This window comes from Ursus arctos, unplaced genomic scaffold (genome assembly GCF_023065955.2).
Source record: "Ursus arctos isolate Adak ecotype North America unplaced genomic scaffold, UrsArc2.0 scaffold_2, whole genome shotgun sequence".
Taxonomy (NCBI): Eukaryota; Metazoa; Chordata; class Mammalia; order Carnivora; family Ursidae; genus Ursus; species Ursus arctos.
Genome location: NW_026622874.1, coordinates 69,139,396 through 69,161,607, shown reverse-complemented (window position 1 = coordinate 69,161,607; position 22,212 = coordinate 69,139,396). Strand labels below are relative to the sequence as shown.

The window sequence follows — 22,212 nt, the reverse complement described above, 5'->3', positions numbered from 1 at the left end:
GGCTCATGTATGTAGCAGGCCTGGCACTTAGTAGGTGCTCAGGAAATGTGAACCCCTATCTCTGAGTTCTCTATTGTGGGTGACTGGGGCAGGAAGGGGGGCCTGCCCCCTACAGTGAGAAAAAGGGACCAGACTGGGGAGGGGTCCCCTGGTGTGTGATGCCAGCCCTGTGTACTAAGCAGTGGGGCCATCATAGCCTGGGGGTGGCCCCTAGGGATGCTGCCTGTCTTAAGTGCACTCTCTGTTTACTCCTCTCTCCTTTTCCAGGACAAGCAGCTGCGGATCTTCGACCCCAGAGCAAAGCCAGGGGCCTCCCAGGTGAGTTGTGTGGGCAGGGGGCTGGGTTGAGGCCCTAGTGGCTCCAGCAGGTAAGGTCGGGCAGGCTCCACCTCTTGGCAGAGATTCTGCCACATCCCATGCCCCTGGCTAAGGCCCAGTGGGTGTGTAGGGGTCACCTGGGACTGGGCTCCTGCTACTGGAAGCTCTTTCTGGGAAGCATGTTTTGGGTCCTGGGAGGACCTGGCTTTGATCACAGGGTAGGGTGCAGCCTGGCTTTCCGCAGGCCTTCAGTGGAGACATCCTGTGGCTTTAGGAAGCTAATTTGAGATTCCAGCTTCCTCTCCTTCTTTGAGACCCTCACCCCCCCGACCCTTCCTGGCACAGTTGGCAGAGGCCAGCCTTGGAGGAGCCAGAAAGACACAGCTGCCCACCCCATACGCTTCCAGTCTCATAGCCATTGGACTCCCATTCTATACCTGGAGTCTGTGGGACCCAGGCACCGAGCGTGTTTGGTTTGTGTCTGTGATGGTGGTTGGGGTGCTTGGGGCCTTTTGAGTGCTGGTGGGTGATGGGCTCTGGGTTCATGCTATAGCCATTGAGCCACTGGAGAATCATTCGTTCATTAGATGTCAGCTCAGTGCCAGGCACGTGGTAAAGGGCCTGCCACCGGGGCTGTGGGCCATTTTAAGCAGAAAATGAGATGAGTAGGTTTACAGTTTTGAAAAATTTTTCTAGAAGATGAGGAGGCTCCTTTCCTGAGGAAGGTGAAGATCAGGGTCCTGCTGCCAGCTCAGGGATAGAGGTCCCCAGTGAAACCGAGGCCCATCCCATCACTGATACCCTGTGTCCGTCTCTAGGAGGTTCCCTACCTGGGGTCAAGGGTGATTCACCAGCCTAAACCTGATCAGCAGTAGCTAGGGGTGGGGGGTCTTCTCCCCATACCTGTAGCATGCGTAGGCCGCAGCAACTTTTTGCCCAAGACAGCCCAGTCCCATTTCTGACTGGCTGAAGACCAAAAGGAGGTCCTGTATTGACAGGTGAACCAAGCCAGGCAGAAGTGGTTTTAGCCCGCCCCCCATTCCAGCCCACCATGGCCATGCTTCCCAGAAAGGTTGGCCCTGCGGCTGGCAGTGGTGGCTATCTGAGTCTCAGAATAGTGTGGGTATGAGCAGTGCACCCCACTGGAGCTTTCCATGCTTGATCTCCAAGCCTCTGCCCGGAACGGGGTTCCCAGGTTGAAGGACAGAGGCTGAGGCCCTCCACCTCCAGCTTTCTCAGGGTCCCAGGGCACCGCGCATGGTACCCCCATTCTTGCCCTAACTGGGCTTGTATGGGGCCAGCTCCCCTGGCCTGAACATTTTCTTCCTTCCTTGCCTCCTCCTCCAGCAAGGGGGGGGGGGGTCCGTGATGGTGCTGAGGTGGAGACAGAGTGGCTGCTGTCCAAAGGGCTTCAAGTTCCTAGAAGAACGAAGGGGGAGAGGATCTGGTTATGGAGGGAGCCCCCCTGAATGGGGCTTCTGGGCCAAAGAGACCTGGGAAGAGCGTGGGTGGCTCCTACCCCCTCCCAGCTGCTGGGATGGTGCCTGTGCTCTGCTGCTGGTGTGCTAGTGCGGGGGCAGCAGGGCCTGGAATGCTGCCCTCCTCGTGGCCCTGCCCCCCACTTCCGCCCAGGGCATCTGGCCCACACCTGGCTTCTATTAGGAAAACCACTGCTGGCGGCCAGGGCTGGTGTAAGCTGAGGGGCCAGCTCCGGGGAGAGGTCTTCTGGGAGTGCCTTCTTTTGAGACCCTCCTTCCCCACTAGGGGGGGGGGGCGTTGTTGAGGGGGGTCAGGGGAGGATGCACTAGGGGCTGTCACTATAGCCTGGAGGCTGGACAGGGAGCACTGGGGAGTCCTCCCTCTGCTGTCTTTTTTGGGCCCTGTGTGACCTGAACTTGGGTTGGGGGATGCTTGGCCAGCTCCCTCCTATTCCCACATCCCCTACTTTGCTTCTAGATTGCATTTATGACCATTTATTATACCCGGAGCCCTTGGCACACACGATCTTTTTCCACCCTCATGATTGTCTTACAAAGTTGGCCCTTTGGTCATTTCTGTCCCAGCATCACAGCAGGGTGGCCTAGGCAGGCTGTGTTTGAGGTTGAAGCCCCTTCGCTGTGCCGGAGCCTGGGTGGGGGCAGCCAAGGCCCTGAAGCCACGGGCGTGCCAGGGAAGTAGCAGCCTGCAGCTGAAAGGGTGTCCAGGGAGCAATGAGGCTTCAGCAGCATCATCAGGGGCAGGAGGGGCCTGGGATGAGCCCTCTGACCTCTGGCATGGGCTGGTAGACCTGTGCCTTTTGTGTGTGTCAGGCACGCCTTGGGGGGCCAGCATCTGGAGCCCAGGACTGAGCCTGGCCGAGGAGGGGCATAGGTGGGTGTTGGGGGTCTTACACCAGAGAAGGTCCCCTGGGCCGCCCTAGGAAGCTGCCCAGGAGTCCAGGGCTGCTCCTCCAGCTGCCCTACCCCATACAGGAAGCGTTGCCATGGTGACAGAGGGGGGGAGGATTTGGCTGTACTGCAGCTGGAATGCTGGGTATGTGCCTGCTCCTGGCGTCCCTGTGCTGGGCAGTCAGCCCCTCCTGTTCTCTCCTTGGGGCCAGGTGTGGGGGAGACATAAGGGGACCGAGGGGCTTCTCCATGAGCAGGATGCCGTGCTGCCTATTGGGACAAAGGCCACCCCTGTGAGGGGGAAAGCCCAAGGCCTGGCCTGTAGGCTGGGGATTACCACCAGCGGTTTCCCCTAGAGCCTCCTGTGACAGTGCTGGGACTTTGGGGTGGTAGACTGCCTGAGTTCCAGCTAAACCTCCTTCTGCTTAGGAGAATGAGAATTTGGGGATCTGGAGAGAGGGCTCCTCCTCCTTGAGTCCCGCTGAGGTCAAGGAAGAAGAACTTGCCGGTTTTGAAAATGAAAATCATTTTAAGAATGATCTGGGGACAGAGGAAGGGAGGGGGGGGTCAGTGACCATCCCTCCCCAATCTGTGGGGCTTCCTGTGGCCCCAGGTGTGCCCACAGTGGGCATGCTGGGCCCAGTCTAAGCTCCTGCCTTGTCTCTGCCCTCTTGGTGCCTTCAGTGTCCTCAGGGACCAGTGCCCTGCCCATCACTACCTTGTGGGCAACCTGGGTCCCCTGTTCTGAGCTCCTCCAGAGATGTGTGCTGGGGGCACCTGGGACCCGGGGCCCCTCCTGGCCCCAGCTCTGTTGACATCTAGCTGTCTGCTCATCTGTTCTCACCTCAGGTTCCTCTCACACAGACATAGAGCAATCACCCAGCCCACAGGGGACAGGGGGCTCAGGTAGCTGACAGCTGTCTTGCTCGGTGACTCGGGGCAGGTGGTTTCTTCTCCCTGAGCCTCTGGTTTCTCCAGGCGTGAAATAGGAAGGTGGGAGATGGGCCAAGGTAGATTCCATCCCCAACCTGGACCTCTGAATGAAAAATGCTCCATTGCAGCCCACACGCCCTGCAGGCTTGGGGGCGCCTCCGGTCCCTCCCCCCTCCCCCCTGCAGCTGCGCTGGCCTCTTTGCTCTCCCAGGTCCCCACTCTTCATAGGTGCTGGCCCCCCAACCTGGCTCACGCCTGCTGATCCTTCCGCCTTCACTCAAATGTTACTTTAAATCCACTTCCTTCTGTTATACTGTTATTATACTCCGTTATCATGCTTTTTAAGAAGATGCATATTGGATATGTGCCAGACAAGCCCTGAGCATTCACCAGTGTTAACACTTCCCACAACAGCCCTCCACAGTCGGTCTTTCTGCGGATGAGGGAACAGGCACGGAGGTGTAGAGCTATTCGTGCTGGAATGAGGCAGTTAAACGGGGCAGGTTTTCACCCAGACTGCAGAGCTGGTACCCTCCACCTCCACTTTGTTCCTTCCTGGTGCTTAGAATACCGTGGAGGGACGTAGTGATATCTGTTTGGTTCAGCTCTGTCTCCCAGCTTGTATATTCATCGGGGTCAGGGACCCTTTCTACTTTCACTATGTCCCCCATGCCTAGTGGAGTATGCTGCTCAAACATTCGCATTATGAAAGAGCAGATGAATGAGCAGCCCCGCTTCACCCAACGACGTGACCCTCCATCTGAGAACCGTCTGAGAACCGTCCGGCCCCACCACCGCTCCTAGCATGGTGCTTGGCCTGGGGAGGCCTCACGTGTCTGTTGAATGAAGGAGTGATGCATGAAGCTTTGCCAGCCGTCCGGTTTGCTGCATACATGGGATATTTGCACACCATTGAAAGGGAGGGCCCATGGGACACTTACCACTGATTCTAGGGTGTCAGGGCACAGCTGACCTTGCTCTGGCCCCACAGCCCCTCGTATGTGGAGAGGGATGTGGGGCGCTGGTTCTCAGGCTCCAGCCCCGACTTCCTGTGCCGGTTGCCGAGTGGGAAAGGGAGCAGTGAGAAAAGCCCCTTGAACAACATGGGCCGTTCCAGGGTCTCCCACGCTGGGGTCCGCCTCCTCGGGCTGGGGAGGGGATGCTGGGCCAGCTCCTCCCAGGCTACCTCCCTCCCTCATTCATTCCCAAGGAGATCGTGGGAAGCTTGAAGGAAGCTGGCCACAGTTTGGGGTGAGCTATTTTTGGTAACAGGGTCTTTGGTCTCAGGCTCCAGGGGCCGAGGTGACTGGGAGGGAGCTGTGTGCATTTCCTCTGGCCCCCTCTGCTCCCCCCTGCCTGGGCCCTGGGGACAAGGCCGCCTATGGTATGAACTTGCCTCTCCTCCTTGGGCCTGGGGAGCCTTCCTGCTAGCAGCTCCAGCACTGCAGGAAAGCGAGGAGGGGCACTTATCTGCCCTCTCCAGGGACCATTCCCTAGAGCTTGGCACCAGGCCCTCTCCCCAGGCCCTGGCAGTCAGGAGGCGGCCATGATGCTTATACTCCCTTGATCTGCAGTAGGCTGGTGGCTCTTGGCATGTAGTGTCAGTTGGTCCTTGGACAGCCCTGTGAACATGAGCCCCACTCACAAGCGAAAAAAATGAGGGTCTCTGAGCACAGGGATCCCCAGAGCCTGGGGATGGCAACTGGCCGCTGAGTGCCTCCTCTAGGATGCCTGCAAGGACAAGGATGTGCTGCTGCCCCGAGCCCTGTCCCTGTGGCAGGGCAGCCCCAACAGTCTCCTTTGGAGGAGGGAGACTGAGTCCAAGCTTGGTGGCCAGGTCAGCCCTTTGGGGGCAGAGCTGTCCTCAGCCGATGTGAGGCTGGGGTCCATCCTGTAGTGATATAGAGGCCTCCCCTGTCCCCAGCTGGCCTCTGGGGGTCACCATCTGGGCCCCTCATGCCCTCTGTGGGACTCTCAGGCAGGTGGCCCATCCCAGGAGGCCACGGTGGCTCAGTGCCATCTTTTGTCTCCTCCAGAGCACAGAGGCCCACAAGAACAGCAAGGATGGTCGGCTGGCATGGACAGGCACCCAGGAGCACCTTGTGTCCACTGGATTCAACCAGGTAGGGCTCCTCCCAGATGGGCAGGGCACTTACACCAAAAGGGTAGGGATGAGGCCCACTGGGAGGTGGGGAATGGCCAGCCAGCTCTAGGCCTGTCCATATACGGCCCTGTGTGCAGCCGGGTCTCAGAGCCCCAGGGGACCTCCAGCTGCTGAAAACTGGCAGATTCCATTTGCAATAGCTAAGCCTGACCCTGGGAACCATGGCAGCCCCCTCCCCCCGCAGAGTCCATGGAGGAGGGAACGCCCCTTGTCCCTTGTCACCTAGGGGTTCTTAAAGGGGCAGGACATGAAAACCCAAACTCTCCCTTCCTGGCGTGACTCACCCCCCTCCCCGCCCCACCACCCTCCAAGCTCTGCTCTGGGGCAAGTACCCTTGTGCCAGGCTGTGTCCTCAGGCGCCGGGTTCCCAGGGAGCCCAGGGGGCTGAGGAATGGGCGTCTCTGAGCCCCTCTTTGCTCCCCGCCTGCAGATGCGTGAGCGGGAAGTGAAGCTCTGGGACACCCGGCACTTCTCCAGTGCTCTGACCTCTCTCAGCCTGGACACCTCACCCAGGTAGGAGCAGCTGGCACATTGGGATGGGTTGGGGGGATGGGTCAAGGGCCTGGATGATGTCTTGAGTCCAGGTCTATAATGGACACTCGGGGTGAGGGCCCCTGATGTGCTGTGGCAAGGCCACCTGTGGAGTGGAGGGGCCCAGTCCAGGTGGAACAGCCTCACCTGGCTCAGATCTTGTCTGTGAGGGGCTGATCACCGAAGTGGTCAGGGGTGCTCGAGCTGGTCTGTGAGGTCTTGCGGGAGAAACGCGGTCCTGGCGCAGCAAGAGCCAACCTGGAGCTTCACCAGCAGAGGGTGGCGAGGCAGCTCTGCGTGAGCAGATGAGCCTCCTGACCCCATCCCACATGGTCCCTAGCAGCAGAGGAGTCCCTTGGTCATTCAGTCTTTCAGCCCGCAGGCTCATACTGGCGTGTGTCAGCATTTGGGGAAGGGACTGTGACCTGGCAGACACATGGGTGGGAAACGTGGGAATGTACTGGATTTTGCTGTGGCCATTTTGTTGGTGCCGAGGGTCAAGGAGACCAGAGCTTCGATAGATGGCAGGGTGGACATCGGGTGACGTGGGGTGGGTGATGTGGGGACAGATGGGCAGGAAGGCTAGGAGGCACAAGTGACAGAGGGAGGCAGGCCTTGGACTCACGGGCTTTATGAAACCTCAGCCCTGGCCACACGCCCGTCTCTGGTGGTTCTGGGTGGGGTGGGGGTGGGTGCGCTCAGGTAGCTTGGGACTTCGAGTGCACCTCATCTTACTGTCTTCCGGGAAGTGCGTGCAGGAGGGTTTGTGGTGGTGCCTTGGGGACTGGCCAAGCCAGCTCTATGCAGGGGCGGGCCTGGGCTCATGGGGGCTTAGGCACAGGGGGCTCTCAGCAATAATTCTCCATTCGCAGCTGAGGAAACAGGCGCAGGAGAGTGGGGGACCAGCCTGGCTGGGGTAGGAGGAGGTGGGGGCCTGGTTCCCTTTCAGAAGCCTCAGCCCTGCTCAGCCGTGAGTCTGGGAGGGGCTTGCTGGGAACCCCACCTGCTCCCCAGGCAAGGATCTGTGAAGGTCAGAGCTAGGAGAGGATCTTGGTCCTTGGCTATCTGTCCAGCCCCTTCCTCTTCCATTTCATGGCTGGGGAAACTGAGTCACAGAAGGCGTAATGACCTGTCCAAGCTCTGGGAGTAGCATGGACCATGTTTGGTTAAGCCTGGGGACCGTGGGGAAGCCCGACTGCCATAAGAACTGGCATCTCCCAGAGAAGGGGTAATGGTGGCAGTGACCCTCTGCTCCCATCCCTTCTTACAACCCAGGGAGAGCCTGGGGAGCTGGTGAGACCCATTTTGCAGAGGAGGAAGGTGAAGCTGAGTGAGATCCAGTGCCTTAGAACCACACAGTGCAAGGCCTCTGCTTACTCTGGGCCCTGGGGATTCGGAGGGGTCAGTCACTGGGACCCCCTGCGCTGGAAGAATGAGAGCCCCTGGGCCTGATGCTGCATTCGTATCTTATCCTCCACACCTCCCCAAGACAGACAACTCCTTCCCTATGGGGCTCCCCAGCAGAAGGAAGGAGCTGGCCTAGCCTGGAAGGGGGACCCAGGGCTAGCCATCAAGTGCTCCTCCACCCACCACTTCCTGTCTTCCAGGCTCCACCCCTGGCCCCTGATGGGTCCCCCTCCCCCACAGAGCAGCCCCCGCCCATCCCCAGCGTGGCCCCTGGAGGAGTTAACAATGCCCAGACCCCATGGTGCCACTGGCCAAGGCTGACCCTGTAATTATAGCAGTTAAGAATAGCCTCGCAGGGCCAGCAAGGCCTGGAATTTCTCAAATCACTCCCAGATGGGTGGCCAGACCAGTGTCCCGCCCCCTCCATCCTCCAGTACTGGCCCCTGCCCTGCCAGGCCACACCCTTGGCAGGGGACTGGGGACTCTCCAGCCCTCCGTAAAGCTGGTGGACCAGGGTGTAGTGGTGGCGGATCGCCTGTCCCCTCAGGCTCCCTTGGGTGTCAGCCCGCTAAGTGATCTGGACTGAAGATGGGAAGTATGCAGGGTGTCAAATGCGGGGACAGCCATGGATTTCCACTGTACCCCCTCAGTTTCTTCTCCATTTTACAGATTTCCCATCTCAATTTGAACAGAACAGTGAGCTTTTAAAAGCTAGAGAGGGCTGGGGGGTCAGGCATACACCTCTCCCTGTCATCTCCTAGGGGGTGCCCAGGGCCCCACCCTCCCAGAAGCTTCTGTCGCAGCTCCCACCTGTGTCCTTCTCCCTGCTCATCCCCATCATCCGTGGAGTGCAGCCCACTCGGAGGAGACATGCCATGGTTGGAAGAGCAGGGTGTCAGGGGCCTGTCTGTGAAGCCAGGCTCAGACAGCAGGCCCAGCGGGTGTCCCAGGCACTGTGCTCCGCACAGGGTGGAGTTGGGAGGGTAAGTGGCAGGGCGGGCCTGGCACTGAAGGGGCAGCTCACATTGTAGCCTGGGAGGTGCAGAAACACTGTCTGTCTTGGGGCAATGCTTCTGGGTTGGGTGAACGGTCAGCTGTACCCATCGTAGGCCACAGGCAGACGGGAACGTAGCTCCTCGCTCCTTGCTCCTTGCTCCTCAAGAGGCAGCTGAGGCCAGAGAAGTTGATTGTCAAGGTCATTGCAGCAGCTATTCCGTGCAGGGTGGAGGCTGGTGTTAAGTCTCTTCACACCAGGGAGCTTCTGCCCTTCACAGCGGCCCCACCCATCTCGGCCCCACCCATCTCTCCGAGGCCTGCATGGCTGGCAGCTCCGTGCTGGGCCTAGGGAGCTTGTCCCCGTGAGCAAGCTGTTGGCTCACCCCTCCCAGGCAGTGCTTCTCTCCTGTGGGGTGTGTTTAATGCCCACATTAATGGGAGCACGTGTAGCCCGTATGGCACAGGGCCTGTGGCAGCAAGGACCCAACAGTCACAGGGCCATCTCCCTACGTTCGTCCCTGGTCCCTGCCCCAGAGCCACTGGGATTGCCCTACGTAAGGGTTGCATTTTGGCTTGGTCTCCCACTCTGCCCCTGGGTCTCCCTTCACCCCCCCAGCCCGTGATCTGATGGGACACACCAAATACCTTTTCTGGCAGGACTGGAGTGAGTGTTTAGCCCTCTGTCTTTGGGTTCCACCTCCCTCCCCCCACCCCAGCCATCCCACTAGGCCAGGTTTGGCTTTGCAGTGAAAACATTTATTCAGCAGCCACGCTGTGTTCAGCAACAGCCCACAGGCCCACAATGGCCCCTTTGACAGGGCTGCCGAGGGGGAGGGCAGGCCTCACCATAGCCGCTCCCCTAATGGGACCCAGGCTCACAGGAAATCCACCTGGGCCGCCGCTGCCTCAGGAAGAAGGGGCCCCACCCAGGCTCACTGCCACCATCCTCTGCCCGCCACCCACCGCCCACCTCCTCCCTTTCCATGCCAGAACCCTCAGCAGCCGCTAATTGAATCCAGAGCCTCGCGTGGCTGGGCCTGACTCGGCGCTGACATCAACGCCCTGAGCCACGGGGCCTGCTCCCCATGCCTGGCTGAGCTGCCTCCTTCCATCCAGGGTGAGGCTGGTGGGACCCAGGGGCCATGACCTGCAGAGGGGACACAGGCATGGCGCCCCGGGGAAGCTTGTTCAGGGTTTGCAGTGCCTCTCTGTGGCCTCAGGACCCGCTTTACCTCCCGTCTCAGAGTCCTAGGAGAAGGTGCTGTGCTACCGTCCTTCTTCCCAAGCTCCCAGCACCCAGTCCAGGCCAGAGCTGCAGTCTGCATCCCTGACCCTGCCCCCACGCAGCCCAAGGCCTTCCTGGAAAACACTCCCACTTCCGGGGTTTCTGGAAAGCCTGGGCACATCCCAAGCGCAGAGAGTAAAGGGGCATCACAGGGCCATCAGGCCTTTGCAAGCCAAGCTCAGACGTTTGGTCCTGTCCCCGGGCTACCTGCCCCTAACAGCCCCGGCTTGGCCCCTCCTCCCCACTCACCAGACAGTTCCTGTCATTCAGGATCTGTGCCGCCCCTCCACCAAGACCCCTCTTTGCTGCTGGAACAGGAGGCCAGGAGCAAGGTTTCCCAGCCTGAGCCCATGCAGAAGGGTATCAGGACTGCAGGGAAGGCTGCTGTGTGCTCTGCCTGGCCCAGGACCATGTGGGGGCCTTCAGGAAACAGCTCTAGGTACCCCCTTCACAGAGGAAGGTAGGCAGTGAAATGCCTGTCAGGCCCTTCCCCAAGGAGGGATCCTTGGGGACCCTCTTGACCTTTATTCGCCATGAGCTTTCCCCAGCTTCACAGGAGTGCTACAGTTCCTGCTGGCAGACCACTGGGCCTGGGTGGGGTGAGGCTGCCCTCATGTTCCTCTTCTCCGAGATCGAAGCTGCCCATCTCCCATCCCTGCTCCTGCCTGAATCCCAGTCTCAACTGAGAGGCTGCACCAGGCACCCCAGTTGAGGCTGGGCAGACATAGCCCAGGGCAGCCCAGGGCAGGGTACCTGGAAGGGCCACCCTTCCTGGCATGGTCCTCAGCAGCAGCCCTCCCAAGTCCAGGGCTTGCTGACTAGGGCCTGGTGCCCATCGGGGAGAGGGTTCCTGGCTCCCAGCTTCCCCACAAAGAGAGCTATCCCTTTAGACCCACCCTCCCTCCACCTAGTCCAGGTACCTTGGGCCATGCCAGAGAAACACACTCATTTTATCTTTTATTTTTCTTACAAAAGGCCTTCATATCATTGTTTGTCTTACAAAAACCAAAGTCCTTGTCTCTGAGTTTGAAAAAACATTTTCCCAGAATAAATGGGAAAGAATCTCTTATAAATATATTTTTTAAAAACCAAAGTAAAACATGTTCCTAAAGCGTCTGTCCTTCCAGTTTCTTTTGTTCCTTTGCTCCTTGGGGCTGAGGCTGACCCACATGCCCCATCCCCAGCCCCACTCTCCCTCTGCTGTCTTTCTGGGGGCTTCCTTCACTGGTCCCCAGAGTCTTCTTGGGAGGGGGGCCTGGCAGCCCTGGGCCTGTGTTACCAGCACACGGCAGGGCCTGCCCCCCCTTCCCCAGGGGTTGTACATTGCAGAGGACAGGGCAGACGCCATCCTCGTAGGCACTCAGGCTTATGGCACCTTAGAGGTGGTCACCTGGGTCCCAGAATCTCGTAGATGAGGAGACGGAGGGGCGGGGTCTTGCTGTGGTCATACAGCCCCCACCCTGATGTGTCCTCCTGGTAGGGATCTGAGAATTTCCTTGGTCTGGCAGCAGGAGGGCACTGGCAGGTCCCAGCAGGGCAGAGAGCCCGGCCTAGCAGCCTGTCGCTCCCGGGCTTAGATGTAGGGCTTGGTGGGGAGGGGCCCCTGGGGGCTGGGCCCCGGGTAGCCCATGAGTGGCACCTCACACTCAGGCCCGCTGGGTGGGGCCTCCCCACCACCCTCAGTCGCCTTGGGGCCTGGCTCCAAGGGGGCCTTCACCCCCTCCAGCTCCAGGGGCCCAGTCCCGGGCCCCACCTGTCCTTTGCCGTGAGCTACAGCTGCTGCCGCCCGCCCCCGCCGCACGCAGTAGGCTGCCCCCACAGCAGCCAGCGCGGCCAGGAGCACAGCCGCCAGCGCCGGGGCAATGAGGAGTGGCAGGTTGCCCTCTCGGGCCTGGGTGACAGGGGCGTGGTTAGAGCGGATGGCTGGTGGCGTGCGGGCCTCCCCACAGGCTTCTTCACCCTCGGGCACGCGCCCGACCCCCAGAGGCCTGACGCAGATGGAATATGTGGCATTGGGCCGCAGCTGGGTGACTGTGTACTCGGCAAGTGAAGCGGGCAGGCGCAGTGTCACTGGCCGCTTGTCGGGACCTGACAGGTTGCGGTAAGTGAGGCGGAGGCTTCTGAGCTGCACGGTGCTCCCCTGCAGGTAGCGCTGCAGCCCCACACGCAGGGAGGTGGGGCTGGCCGGCTCGATGCCCAGGGGCAGGGGCTGGGGCGGCTCCAGCGTGGCCAGGGCAGGGCTGGGCTGGGGCCCCTGCCTCACTCGGCTCTCGCAGTACAGCCCCACAAAGAGCTCAGGGCACAGGCACTCCAGGTGGCCCTGCACCCCCAGGTGACAGGTGCCCCCGTTGAGGCAAATGGATGCCGGGCAGTCCTGGGGCCGGCGGGGAGGCCCCACCGTGGGTGGCACAGCAGGGGGCAGGCTGGGGGCCTCAGTGGCTGGCTCTGTGGGGTTAAGCCAAGTGGGAGCTGGACTGGAAGGTGATAACGTGGGCCCCCACACTGCGGGCTTTGTGGTGGGCGCCGTGGCCGTGGTGGTGGTGGCCGGGCAGCCAAAGTCAGCGTATTCGAGGTCTAGGAGCAGTCGGCCAGCATTCTTGGGCGGAAAGTGGCAGCGAGTCTCCTCCGGGCTGGCCAGCGCCACATGGCTCTCCCGTACCCAAGGCCCAAACCAGCTTAGGGGGCACATGCAGTTGAAGGGGTTGCGGGCGGCTGCCAGGAGCCGCAGGCGGGGGAAGAGGCCTGAGAGCTCATGTGGGAGTGCCTGCAGGCTCAGGTTGCTCAGGTCCAGCTCCTGCAGGGCCACCAGGCCGGCCAGGCCCTCGGGTCGCAGCTGGGCAATGCGGGTGTTGCCAGCCAGCCGCAGGCGCGTCAGGCCCCGCAGGCCCTGGATGGCAGGCGGCACGCGCTCCAGCTGGTTGTCGGACACGTCCAGGTCGTGGAGGTTGCGTAAGCGCCTGAAGAGCCCCTCGTCCAGCCGCCGCAGCCCCAGGCCAGCCAGCCGCAGTGCCTCCACGTTGGCAGCGTCCAGGGTGCCAGGCTCCAGGGCCGGGAGGCTGTTGTGGCTGAGGTCAAGCAGCAGCAGGCGTGGCAGGCGCAGCGGGGGCAGTGCCCGCAGCTCATTGTCCTGCAGCTTGAGCTCCAGGAGGCAGTCGAGCGTGTCAAAGGCTCCGGGCTGGATGTGGCGGATGCGGTTCTTGCCCAAGTAGAGGCGCTCCAGGCGCCGCAGGCCACGGAAGGTCTCGTTGGTGATCTCGCGAAGCCTGTTGGCCGTCAGGTCCAGGTTGCTGAGGTTGGCGAGTGGCTGGAAGACCCCGCCGGGCAGGCTGGCGATCTGGTTCTGCGACAGGTCCAGGAGCTGCAGCCCCGGCAGGCTGGCAAAGCTGCCTGCGTCGAGTGTGGTGATGCCGTTCTCGAAGATGTACAGGCCCGCTGTGTCGGGTGGCACGTCACGGGGCACCGTGGTTCCCTGACGGGCGGTACAGAACACCGTCTGTGGCTGGTTGCATTGGCAGCCGGCTGGGCAGCCCCGCACCCCAGGCTCTGGGGCCAGCAGTGGCAGCAGCAGTGGCAGCAGCAGGGGCAGGGGGGCTCTGGAGCACATCTTCTGGTTCCTAGGAGCAGAGGAGAGAGAAAGACAGGAGACCGTGAGTCAGGGGCCCTGGGGACAGCCACGCCAAGAAGGAGCAAGAAGGGAATTCCCTGCCCCCAAATCCAACAGCGTACAGTAGTTATGAGTCAGGTCCCCAGTGCCCCGGCCCCATTCCTGTCCCAGCCCCATCAGCTCCCTCACTGAGTGACTTTGAGCCCTCACGTGACTTTGTTACGATATCAGTTGCTACTTCCTGTGCTGTCACCAGGGCTCAGTGGGCTGATGCATGCAGAGAGAGGCTGGCCCCCACTCAGTGACCACAAAAGCTCCCTTCTCCTTAACCCTGGCCCTCTCACCTCTGTGGCTCAGAGAGAACACGTGGTCAAAAAGCATCAGGCTCTGTGCCCTCTCTTCAAGTCCTGTCCCCCCCACAAATCTCTGCTGAGGTGGACAGGGAAGAGGGGGAGCACCCTGGGTCCTAGAGCGGCAGCCCCTCCCTACAGTGTCTGGGAGAGAAGGGGCGGGCAGCCAGCGCGTAAGCAGAGAAGCTGGCTGCCCTGTGCCGCCGGCCCCTGCCGCCACGCTCTGTGTCCTCCAAGTGAGGAGGAGACCGCAGCGGGAAGACTTCACATGGAAACTATGGAATCGGTGTTTTTCCACTTGTGAAGTCAGACCTGCCCAGTATGGGAGCTGAGGGCCCTCCAGGATGTGGCCAGGGGGAATGTTCCTAGGGGAGGGGGCAGAGGAGGGCCTGAGCCATTGGCAGGTATCCCCCTGTGGGTGGGGACAGGGATGCAGGGAGCTTTGGTCTTCAGATCCCCCATCTCTGAGGTGTGATGACAGATCCAGAGGTGGGGGGGGGTCCAAGTTGAGGGACACTGGCTGCAGGGTGGCCCCAGAAAAGTGCTGGGCCTGGAAACATTCTTTAGAGTGGCTCATCTGCCATTTCTTGGGGTCCACTCTGGCCTGAGCACTGAGAATAAGGGGCGGCAGCTCTTCCCCATGCTAGCTCACTGAGTATGTACAGCCCCCTTGTGTGGTGCCCCCAGCAGCCATGGCAGGTGGAAACTATTCTCGTTGCTCCCAGATGACAGAAGAGAAGGGGGGCTCCAGGAGGTGTAGTGACTTGCTGCCGTCCCACTGCCAGGAAATCTGAGCCAGAGCCTAGGTCCTTAACCATGTCCAGGTGCAGCTGGGCCTGCAGCCTGTGATGGTCCTGCCCTGCTGATGTGGGGGCGGCTCCCTCAGCTGCTCGGAGCTCCAGCTTGTAGCTGGAACTGTTCAAGACAGAATGGGGCCACAGTATGAGGCCCCCTTTCAGGCTCCTGGGGGGAGCCCAGGGGCCACCCTAGCAGCCATCCCCACTCTCTGGGCCCCTAGAGTCCCCAAGAGGCCAGCAGCCATCCCCTCCAGGCGCCTTCTGTTCACACAAGGGCCTTTTGTGCTGGGGCTCAGCCTCCCCTTCCCCCACGCCTGCCAGCCGTCAGGCCATGGCAGGTAACATGGCCCCCTCAGCCGAGCCTGTGTTCTGCCCCGCTGCCATCCTTCGGGCTCCTCCCCCAGGAACACAGGCTTCTGCAGTGTGAGGCAGAGGAGGGGCAGCTTGTCCCAGGATAGGCGAGACAAGTCACCGGGGAGACCAGCTCTGGGTAAAGAGCTGTTACCCAGTTGGGCCTGCGCAGGCCCTGCCCTCCTGCAGGGTCCCGTCCGCCAGGGAGGTGGGACTAACAGCCTCTGCCCCTCACTCATGAACACTGATGACCACCTTTCAGAGGCTGGCCAGAGGGGCCTTGCCTGACCCCCGCTGGTCTCTCTGAGGGGTGGCCCCGTCTGCTCCCTTGAGTCCCAGAGCATGCTTCGCTCATCTTTGCTGAGTAAACGTTTGGTGGGGCAGGGCCTTGCACTGAATCTCAGATGAAGTGAGGACCAGGACCTGGAAGGCCTTGTGCCCCCCTGGCCCTGCCGGCACCATCCCAACGGGGCTGCGTGCACCACACCCAGCTGCCTCCCCCAAGTGGACCCACTCCACCCTCACTGACTCAGAAGGCAGCGGGTGTGGCCTGGCCTCCAGATGTGGGCTGTGAGCGACCCCCGCCTCCCACATCCACGTGTGGGGTGAGCCGCCTCCCCCTGAATCAGCCCTCCCAGTGGGGCAGGCAGGGTCAGGAAGGGAGCAGCCAGGCTCCAGGGTGGGAGGGGACCCTACACGTGGCTACCCCTGCGGCTTCGGCTCCCCCTGAGCTATGTATGTACAAGGTCATGGTTAAGAGCTCATGCTCCAGTCAGACAGCCTGGGCCAGGGGCATCCCAGTTCTGAGGCCATAGACAGCTTTCTCTCAGAGCCTCGCTTTTTTCCCTGTCTACCCAGGCATTTCAGTTGACACCTCCTAGGACTGGGAACACTTAAAACTGAACAGCCTGGTGTGGCCCTTGGGGGCCTGTGGTGCATGCTGGGGGGTGTCCCCCACTCTGCACTGAGGAGGGGCTTCAGCATGGGCCTGGCTTCACTCCATAGTCTGTTGGCCCTTTAATCCATAAAGTCATCATGGGGGAGCTGTAGGTCTGTCCAGCCGCAAAGTGGCAATCTGGCTGAGTTGGTGGGGAGCAGGCGCTGGGTCACAACAAGAGCAACTGGCATTCTGGGTGAGGGAGACCCCAGCAGGCAGCAACTAACCTGCTTCCCACCTGCTAGGATGCAGGGCTGAGCACCTGTGCCTGAGCAAGGAGTCAGTCCCGGGGCTTTGGCAGATGGGAAGCTGGGTGTCGGCAGCTCCAGGGGCTCTGCCATGGGCTCTCCTGGCACCAAGAGCAGATCACATAACCCCCAGAAGGGACCCAGCAGGTGAAGGCCGGCCATAGAGGGGGTGGGCAGCAGGGCACCAGGAGATAGAGGTCTGAGTTCGGGCCCAAGTTCAGCCCCTAAATAACTTCCCAAGTCCCTTTCCAATTCTGGGCCTCAGTTTCTCACCAGCCCTGCGTCACTCTGGAGTTGTTCTCAGCACCCGGGGTTGTAGTTTTGTGTTGTTCTGTTTGTTTTTAAGCGGGGGAGTTCTTTTAACAAGTTCTGGGAGCAATTCCGCCTGTCTGGGCTCATTCTGATGTGTGTGTGTGCATTGGGGGTGGGGTGTCTCATGAAGTCACGGCTGCCCTGGCCATTGCAATTCCAGCAGCCCTGAAGGACCAGGGTTCTGGGCTTTGATATCTGATCTGCTGACCTGAGGCAGGGAGGTGGGGCCTTTCCCTCTACAAAGGGTGTGGAGAGACTCCTGGGGGCAGCCCTGGCGCTTGGGGGGTGGTGGGAGTAGGAGGGCGAAGGGTCCAGGTCATCTGTCTTCCACCTGGACTCTGTAGCCTTGCCTTGGCCTGGCCCACCATGGTGTGCTGGGAAGGCAGGAAACTGAGGCCCAGGCTCTTGCTGCAGGCCGTGCTGCCCTCCAGAGGACAGTTGCTCGGATGGGGCTTTTAGGTCCCACTGCCTGCGATCCCAGCCTGGCTGCATGACAGTCTGGCCACGGTCCTTCACCTCAGTTCCTGTCTGGGAAGGGTGGGGGAGGGGGCGTTCCTGGTTATAGTGCCTGATTGTCAGGGCTGTTCAGTTTGTACTTGGAGCACGTGCTGAGTGGTCAGTAAACATTAGCTACTGAAGGTGTTACCCGTAAGACCTGAGCCCTGCCTTCTGCACATAAAGGGTGAGGATGCCATGGTGTGGGAGGGGCTTCATGTCACTTTCAGCACCGACAGGAGGCCCCCTGGGCCCAGAGTGAGGCCTCATGCAGAAGCTGCCCTCCACCCTCCACTCTTTGGTGTGGGAGAGTAGGAGCTGGAGAGAGCATCCTGACGAGGGCTGTATTTAGTTCTGGAAGGGGGTGGGGGAGTGAGCTGTCCTTTGGCCAGGTCCCCGCAGCATATGACCTGGGAGTGGGGGAAGGGAGCAGAGGGAGGGGCTCTATGAATAAGGACATCCTCCTCAGCTCTCAGGGGGACCCTGGTGCCCCCACCCACCTCTGAGTGTGGGGGACATCTGGAGGCACCCACTCACAGGCCCTGGGTCAAGCAGGTGCTAGTGAGGACGTGAGACCCAGGCATTTGGGGGACCACATCAGAGCTTAGGCTGTGCATCTCACTGCTGCTGGGGAAGGCCACACGCCTGGCTGGTGGGGCATAGGATCCGACAGACAGACAGACGGACGAGGCCAGCACAGTCCCTCCAGACGCTGCAGAGTGGGTGCAGGGGTCAGGTGCTGCAGGTCTGACCTGAGGCTCTGGGCCTCTGGCTCCCAGTGCCGGCCCCCCTGGGCTAAGCATTGCCGGCCAGGCCTGGCAGCAGCCCAGCCCAGAAGTCTGCCAACCCCCCAGGCAGGCGGGGACCATGCCGGCGGCCAGGATGGCTGGCTCCGGTTTCGCTGACGTGTCTGAGGAGGCTCAGAGCCGAGGCTGGGTCCGCCCATCTCCCCATCCCTGGGGCACAGCAGAGCAGAGAGGTCAGGGTCTCTATCCTGGGCCCTCAGGGGAAGGAGACAAGGTGAGGGTGGGGACTGCAGTCTGACCCTTTGATGAAGCCGGCAGTCCCTACTGGCTTTGGTTCCTTTGCCTTACTCTGTTTACCGCTCCAGCCAGCTCTGCTCATTGTACACGTGAGGCCCAAGACACCACTTCATGACCTCATCCAGTTCCCTTCCCTTTCTGCTTTTGTGTCTCCCACCTATAACCTCAGGGGTTTCTCAACCCCAGGTGCACATCAGAATCTCCTGGGAAGCTTTGGGAAGTTCCTGATGCCCTCCCCACTCCTTGCCAATTAAGTAAGAATTTCAGGGATAAGGCCCAGGCAGGGCTGTATTTTGGAGAAACTCCTTTGGTGAGTCTCCCCTACAGGACTCAGACCCTGGGGCAGAAGATTGCGAGGCGACAGTCTGGATGTCAGCCTTGTCTGCCTGTCCAGGGAGAGGTCTGGATCGCCAGCAGGTGTGGCTGGCTGGCGGTGCCAAGAGAGCAAGAGCTGGGCCCTCCTCTCCACTGCCCCTCTCCTCCCAGGCAGAAGCTGCCTGGCTCCAAATGGGTGCTTTCCGTGGCACCATGGGTGACTTGGCAGCCACCAGACCTGTCAGCCTAGGCCTGAGAGACCAGTGACTAAAGCCATTCCGTTCAAGTGGGCCCTCAGGGCGGCGGGATATGTCATCTCAGTCAGGAGAGGTGCCACTCTGTTAGGAGAGGACACCTGCCGCCCCGGGAGCTATTTGGTGGCTGGGGCCCAACTAGAAATGGGCCAGTCCAGATGCCACCATCAGCACGCGCGGGTGTGATGCCACAGGGGCTGGGCTCAGTCAGATGCAGGGCCTCCTGGCTCTAGCTGTCCTGTCCCCACCCAGGGCCAAGCATCCATCAAGTAAGGCCCTAACCCTGCAATTAACCCTGGATTTGCCAGAGGAAGACCTTAGTCACCAAGGGAGGCCACCAGCCCAAGCCAGCTGGGCTCAGGTTATCTGGGTCCTGGGCAGGGATTGAGAAGGAAGTGGCCCCAGAGGGGTCTTTGACCTTCTCACTCTTGCCATGCCTGGGGTTCTCGGTTCCCCTGCGGCAGAACTGGCCCTGCCTGGGGTCTGTGAGCTGATCAGGGGAGCCACAACCCAGCTCCCCCGCCCAGGTCTCTCAGTTCTTACTGCTGCCCATCCAGGCCCAGGGCCAGTAGGGGCCCCAGTGACCGCCTCAGCCTCAGTCCCAGCCCCAGCCCCTTCTCAGTGCAAGCCAGCTCTCTCCTCCCTCTTTAATTAAATCTCTCAGGCAGCCGCAGAGGAATGTCAGAGCCTTATTGCATTCCCCTGGAGGAGACTGGTTGGGGGGACCGTCCTCAGCCTGGAGAACTGGCCCCTTGTCTGCCTCTACCCCCCAAAACCAAGGTGGCTCAGGGAGCCTGCTTCAGCCTCCTCATACCCAGGGAGGCTGGAATGAGGAAAAGTGGGGGAGGCCCGAGGGCCTGGCCAGCCAGGCAGCCCAGCCAGCTGAGGGAAAGCAATCCGGCTGACTCTGGAATGTGGAAACCGATAAAAGGAAGAAGGCTGAGCCCCTGTCCGCCTGCGGTGCACTCAGACTCCTGCAGCACCCCTGCCCGCCCCCAAACACAACCCTGTTCCAGTCACGCGCGCGCAGACACATGCCCACGCCAGACACACGCCCACTGGGCCGTGCTCTGACACACACACACACACACACACACACACACACCCTCCCTCCCCCTTCTCCAAGAACTCTTGGAAATTCCACAGCAGTGAGGGGAGCTGGTTTTCTTGGCAGCGCAGAGCCTTGGGCTCCCTGGCTCAGGGAGGGACTCTAAGGAGAGCTGAGGGGGGGCTACAGGAGGGGTCACTAACCCAGTTAGGTGGCATTGCTGCCCTTCCCAAGAGCTCAGGGCCTGTAGGTGCTCAGGGATGCTTCTGTGGGACAGGCTCACCCAGCCTTCTCTCCGGTCACCAAGGGGGACTGGCTGGCTGGCCTTCTGAGATGGGAGTTGCCTCCTGGGACCAGCTGAGACCCTACTTTCCTTTTCCCAGGAGCTGCCCAGCTCAGGGGTGGGGTCCACTTATAAGACCCCATGAGGACTCAACTCTCTTTACTTGGGACTTGCTCCAGCTCCCCCAGGGCAGTAGTGGGGGGTGTCAGGAATGGGAGCCAGAAACTGTGGACCTGTCTCCTGCCCAGGGCATCTCCCTGCCTGCCATAGGAGTCTTCCTAGGGAGAGCACAGGTCTGGGCAATGTCTGAGGGGCTTCTCATGTTCAGCAACCCCCCTTCCAGAGTCTGGAGAAAGTGGTGCCATCCCAGCAAATGCCTGGGGACACCAGTCCCCTACCAGCCACCTCTGACCATCTGGACCCACAGGTCCCGGGGTAGCTGTTTGAGTCTGCACTTGGGGGAGGTGGGGACAGCCAGTGCCCGGGCCCCCTGTCTGGCACGTGTGTGCTCATCCTCCGTCCCTGGGCCAGATAATGGTCTGGAGGGAATCCAGCTGGGCTGCTCATTACCAGAGCCCTCTTCCTGCCTCTGACACTCTGTTTACAGAAGCTCCGGGGGCTGATTCCCCTGGGAGAAGACAGCCAACTCAGGGGACTGCTCTCCCATCCCCCCACACGCCTGCCTTATCCCTGTTGGGCCTTGCCAACAGCTGGGCCCAAACTGGACTTCACTGCCCTCTGGGCCAGTTCAGGTGGACCCCACTTGGAGGGTACCCACCCAGCTACCCTTCTGTGCCCCCAACACCCAAAGTCCAGCCTAGTGGGAAGGAACCTTTGAAATTTAGTACAGTGTCCCAACCCCATAAGCTCTTGCTCTGCAGAAAAGGGCTCTGGGTCCTGGTGTATCTTCCAGAAACTCACCTGCCCTTGGTGCAGAAGGCAAGCAGGGGGACACTGGGACCCTTGGGGCTTTTCCTCCTTCCCACCTTGCAGACTCCACCCCTGGGCCCCAGCAGGAGAGGCAGTCAGTGACCCTAGTGTGGTAATCTTTAACGAATGGGGGCAAGGCAGAATGGTTGGCACCAATCGCCTGGCCTGCCAGTGACCACAGGGGACCTCAGCAGCCCTCAGGCCCCAGAGCTGCCAGCCCAGGGACACAAAGGACTAAGCTGGCTCCAGGCCATTGGGTTCATAGCCCAAGCAAAGCCCTGTCCCTGGCAGAGGCAGAGATGGGGCACCCTAATATCTGGAAAGTGAAGGGCCCCAGCCAGCCAAGGTCTGTCCCCTGCCCCCCACAGGGCATCAGATACCTCCTAGCCACCCCCCACTCCTCCCCAAGGCTGCATGCCTATTGGCCCCCTGGCTCTGTCCTAAGTGACAAGGGCCCTCAGTACCCCCAGGCGGCCAGTCTACGCAGATCTGCACAAGGGCACGGAGAGCTCCAGGCCCAGAACCAGACTGTCCCACTCCAGGAGGTAAAAGTAACCCAAGACTATGGCTTGGCTATCCCCTCAAAGGGGTTTGATTCATAAAACTGGTCATGCCGGAGGGCCCAGCCGTGGGAGGAGGAAGCGAGGGAGGGGGTGTTTATTTTGTCTGCTCACAGCCCTGCCGGCTACCGGTGAGCCTTGTACGCGCGCGCGGCCGTGGGGCTGTCCGGGACTGCCCAAGGGGGGGACGAGTCGGGCGCGGGCAGGGGGTGCATGGGGCCCGCCCGCCCTGGGCCCAGGTCGGCCCGGGTGATCGTGCGGGGCTGGGGGTCGCTGTCCGTCCTGAGTGCCTGTGCGCGCGACGGGGGGTTTCGCGCGCGTGATCGGCGCGTTGCACAGCCCGCCCCATGGCGCCCCCCCCCGTCTCCGCCCGCAGCGCCCTGGCCCGGTAGACACTCACCGGGCGGCGGCGGCGGCGGCGGCAGGAGCCGGGCGGGGCGGGCCGACCGGCCCGGTGGGGTCCTGGGTTCCGGGTTCCCAAGGCAGCCGCGTCGGTGTCTCCCCGCCCCGGGTTTGGGCTGCGGACTCAGCTCGCGGGAGGCGGGTCGCGATTTAAGGGCCGGGGGCGGGGCCGCTCCCCCATGGGGCGGGGCGGGGCCGACAGAGACCCGCCTCCTCTCTCAGCTAAAGGGGTCATTTCGCCGGCTGCCTCATACTCACTGCT

At 61.3% G+C, this 22,212-nt stretch overlaps 2 protein-coding genes across 2 annotated transcripts in view; one reads left to right on the top strand and one right to left on the bottom strand.

Annotated features, from left to right (window-relative positions):
- The window catches only part of CORO7 (coronin 7), a 56,694-nt gene that overhangs the window by 22,179 nt on the left and 12,303 nt on the right, over positions 1-22,212 (top strand). The window contains exons 7-9 of the mRNA XM_026520425.4: positions 268-318; positions 5,675-5,761; positions 6,233-6,315. Coding sequence (XP_026376210.1) covers positions 268-318; positions 5,675-5,761; positions 6,233-6,315 — 221 coding nt within the window. The remainder of the gene's footprint in view (positions 1-267; positions 319-5,674; positions 5,762-6,232; positions 6,316-22,212) is intronic.
- On the bottom strand, positions 10,966-22,070 carry VASN (vasorin). The gene is made up of 2 exons (XM_026520426.4): positions 21,949-22,070; positions 10,966-13,635 (listed from the first exon to the last, which is right to left on the bottom strand). Exon 2 carries the CDS (start codon positions 13,623-13,625, stop codon positions 11,595-11,597), a length of 2,031 nt encoding a protein of 676 aa, XP_026376211.1. The 5' UTR covers positions 13,626-13,635; positions 21,949-22,070; the 3' UTR covers positions 10,966-11,594.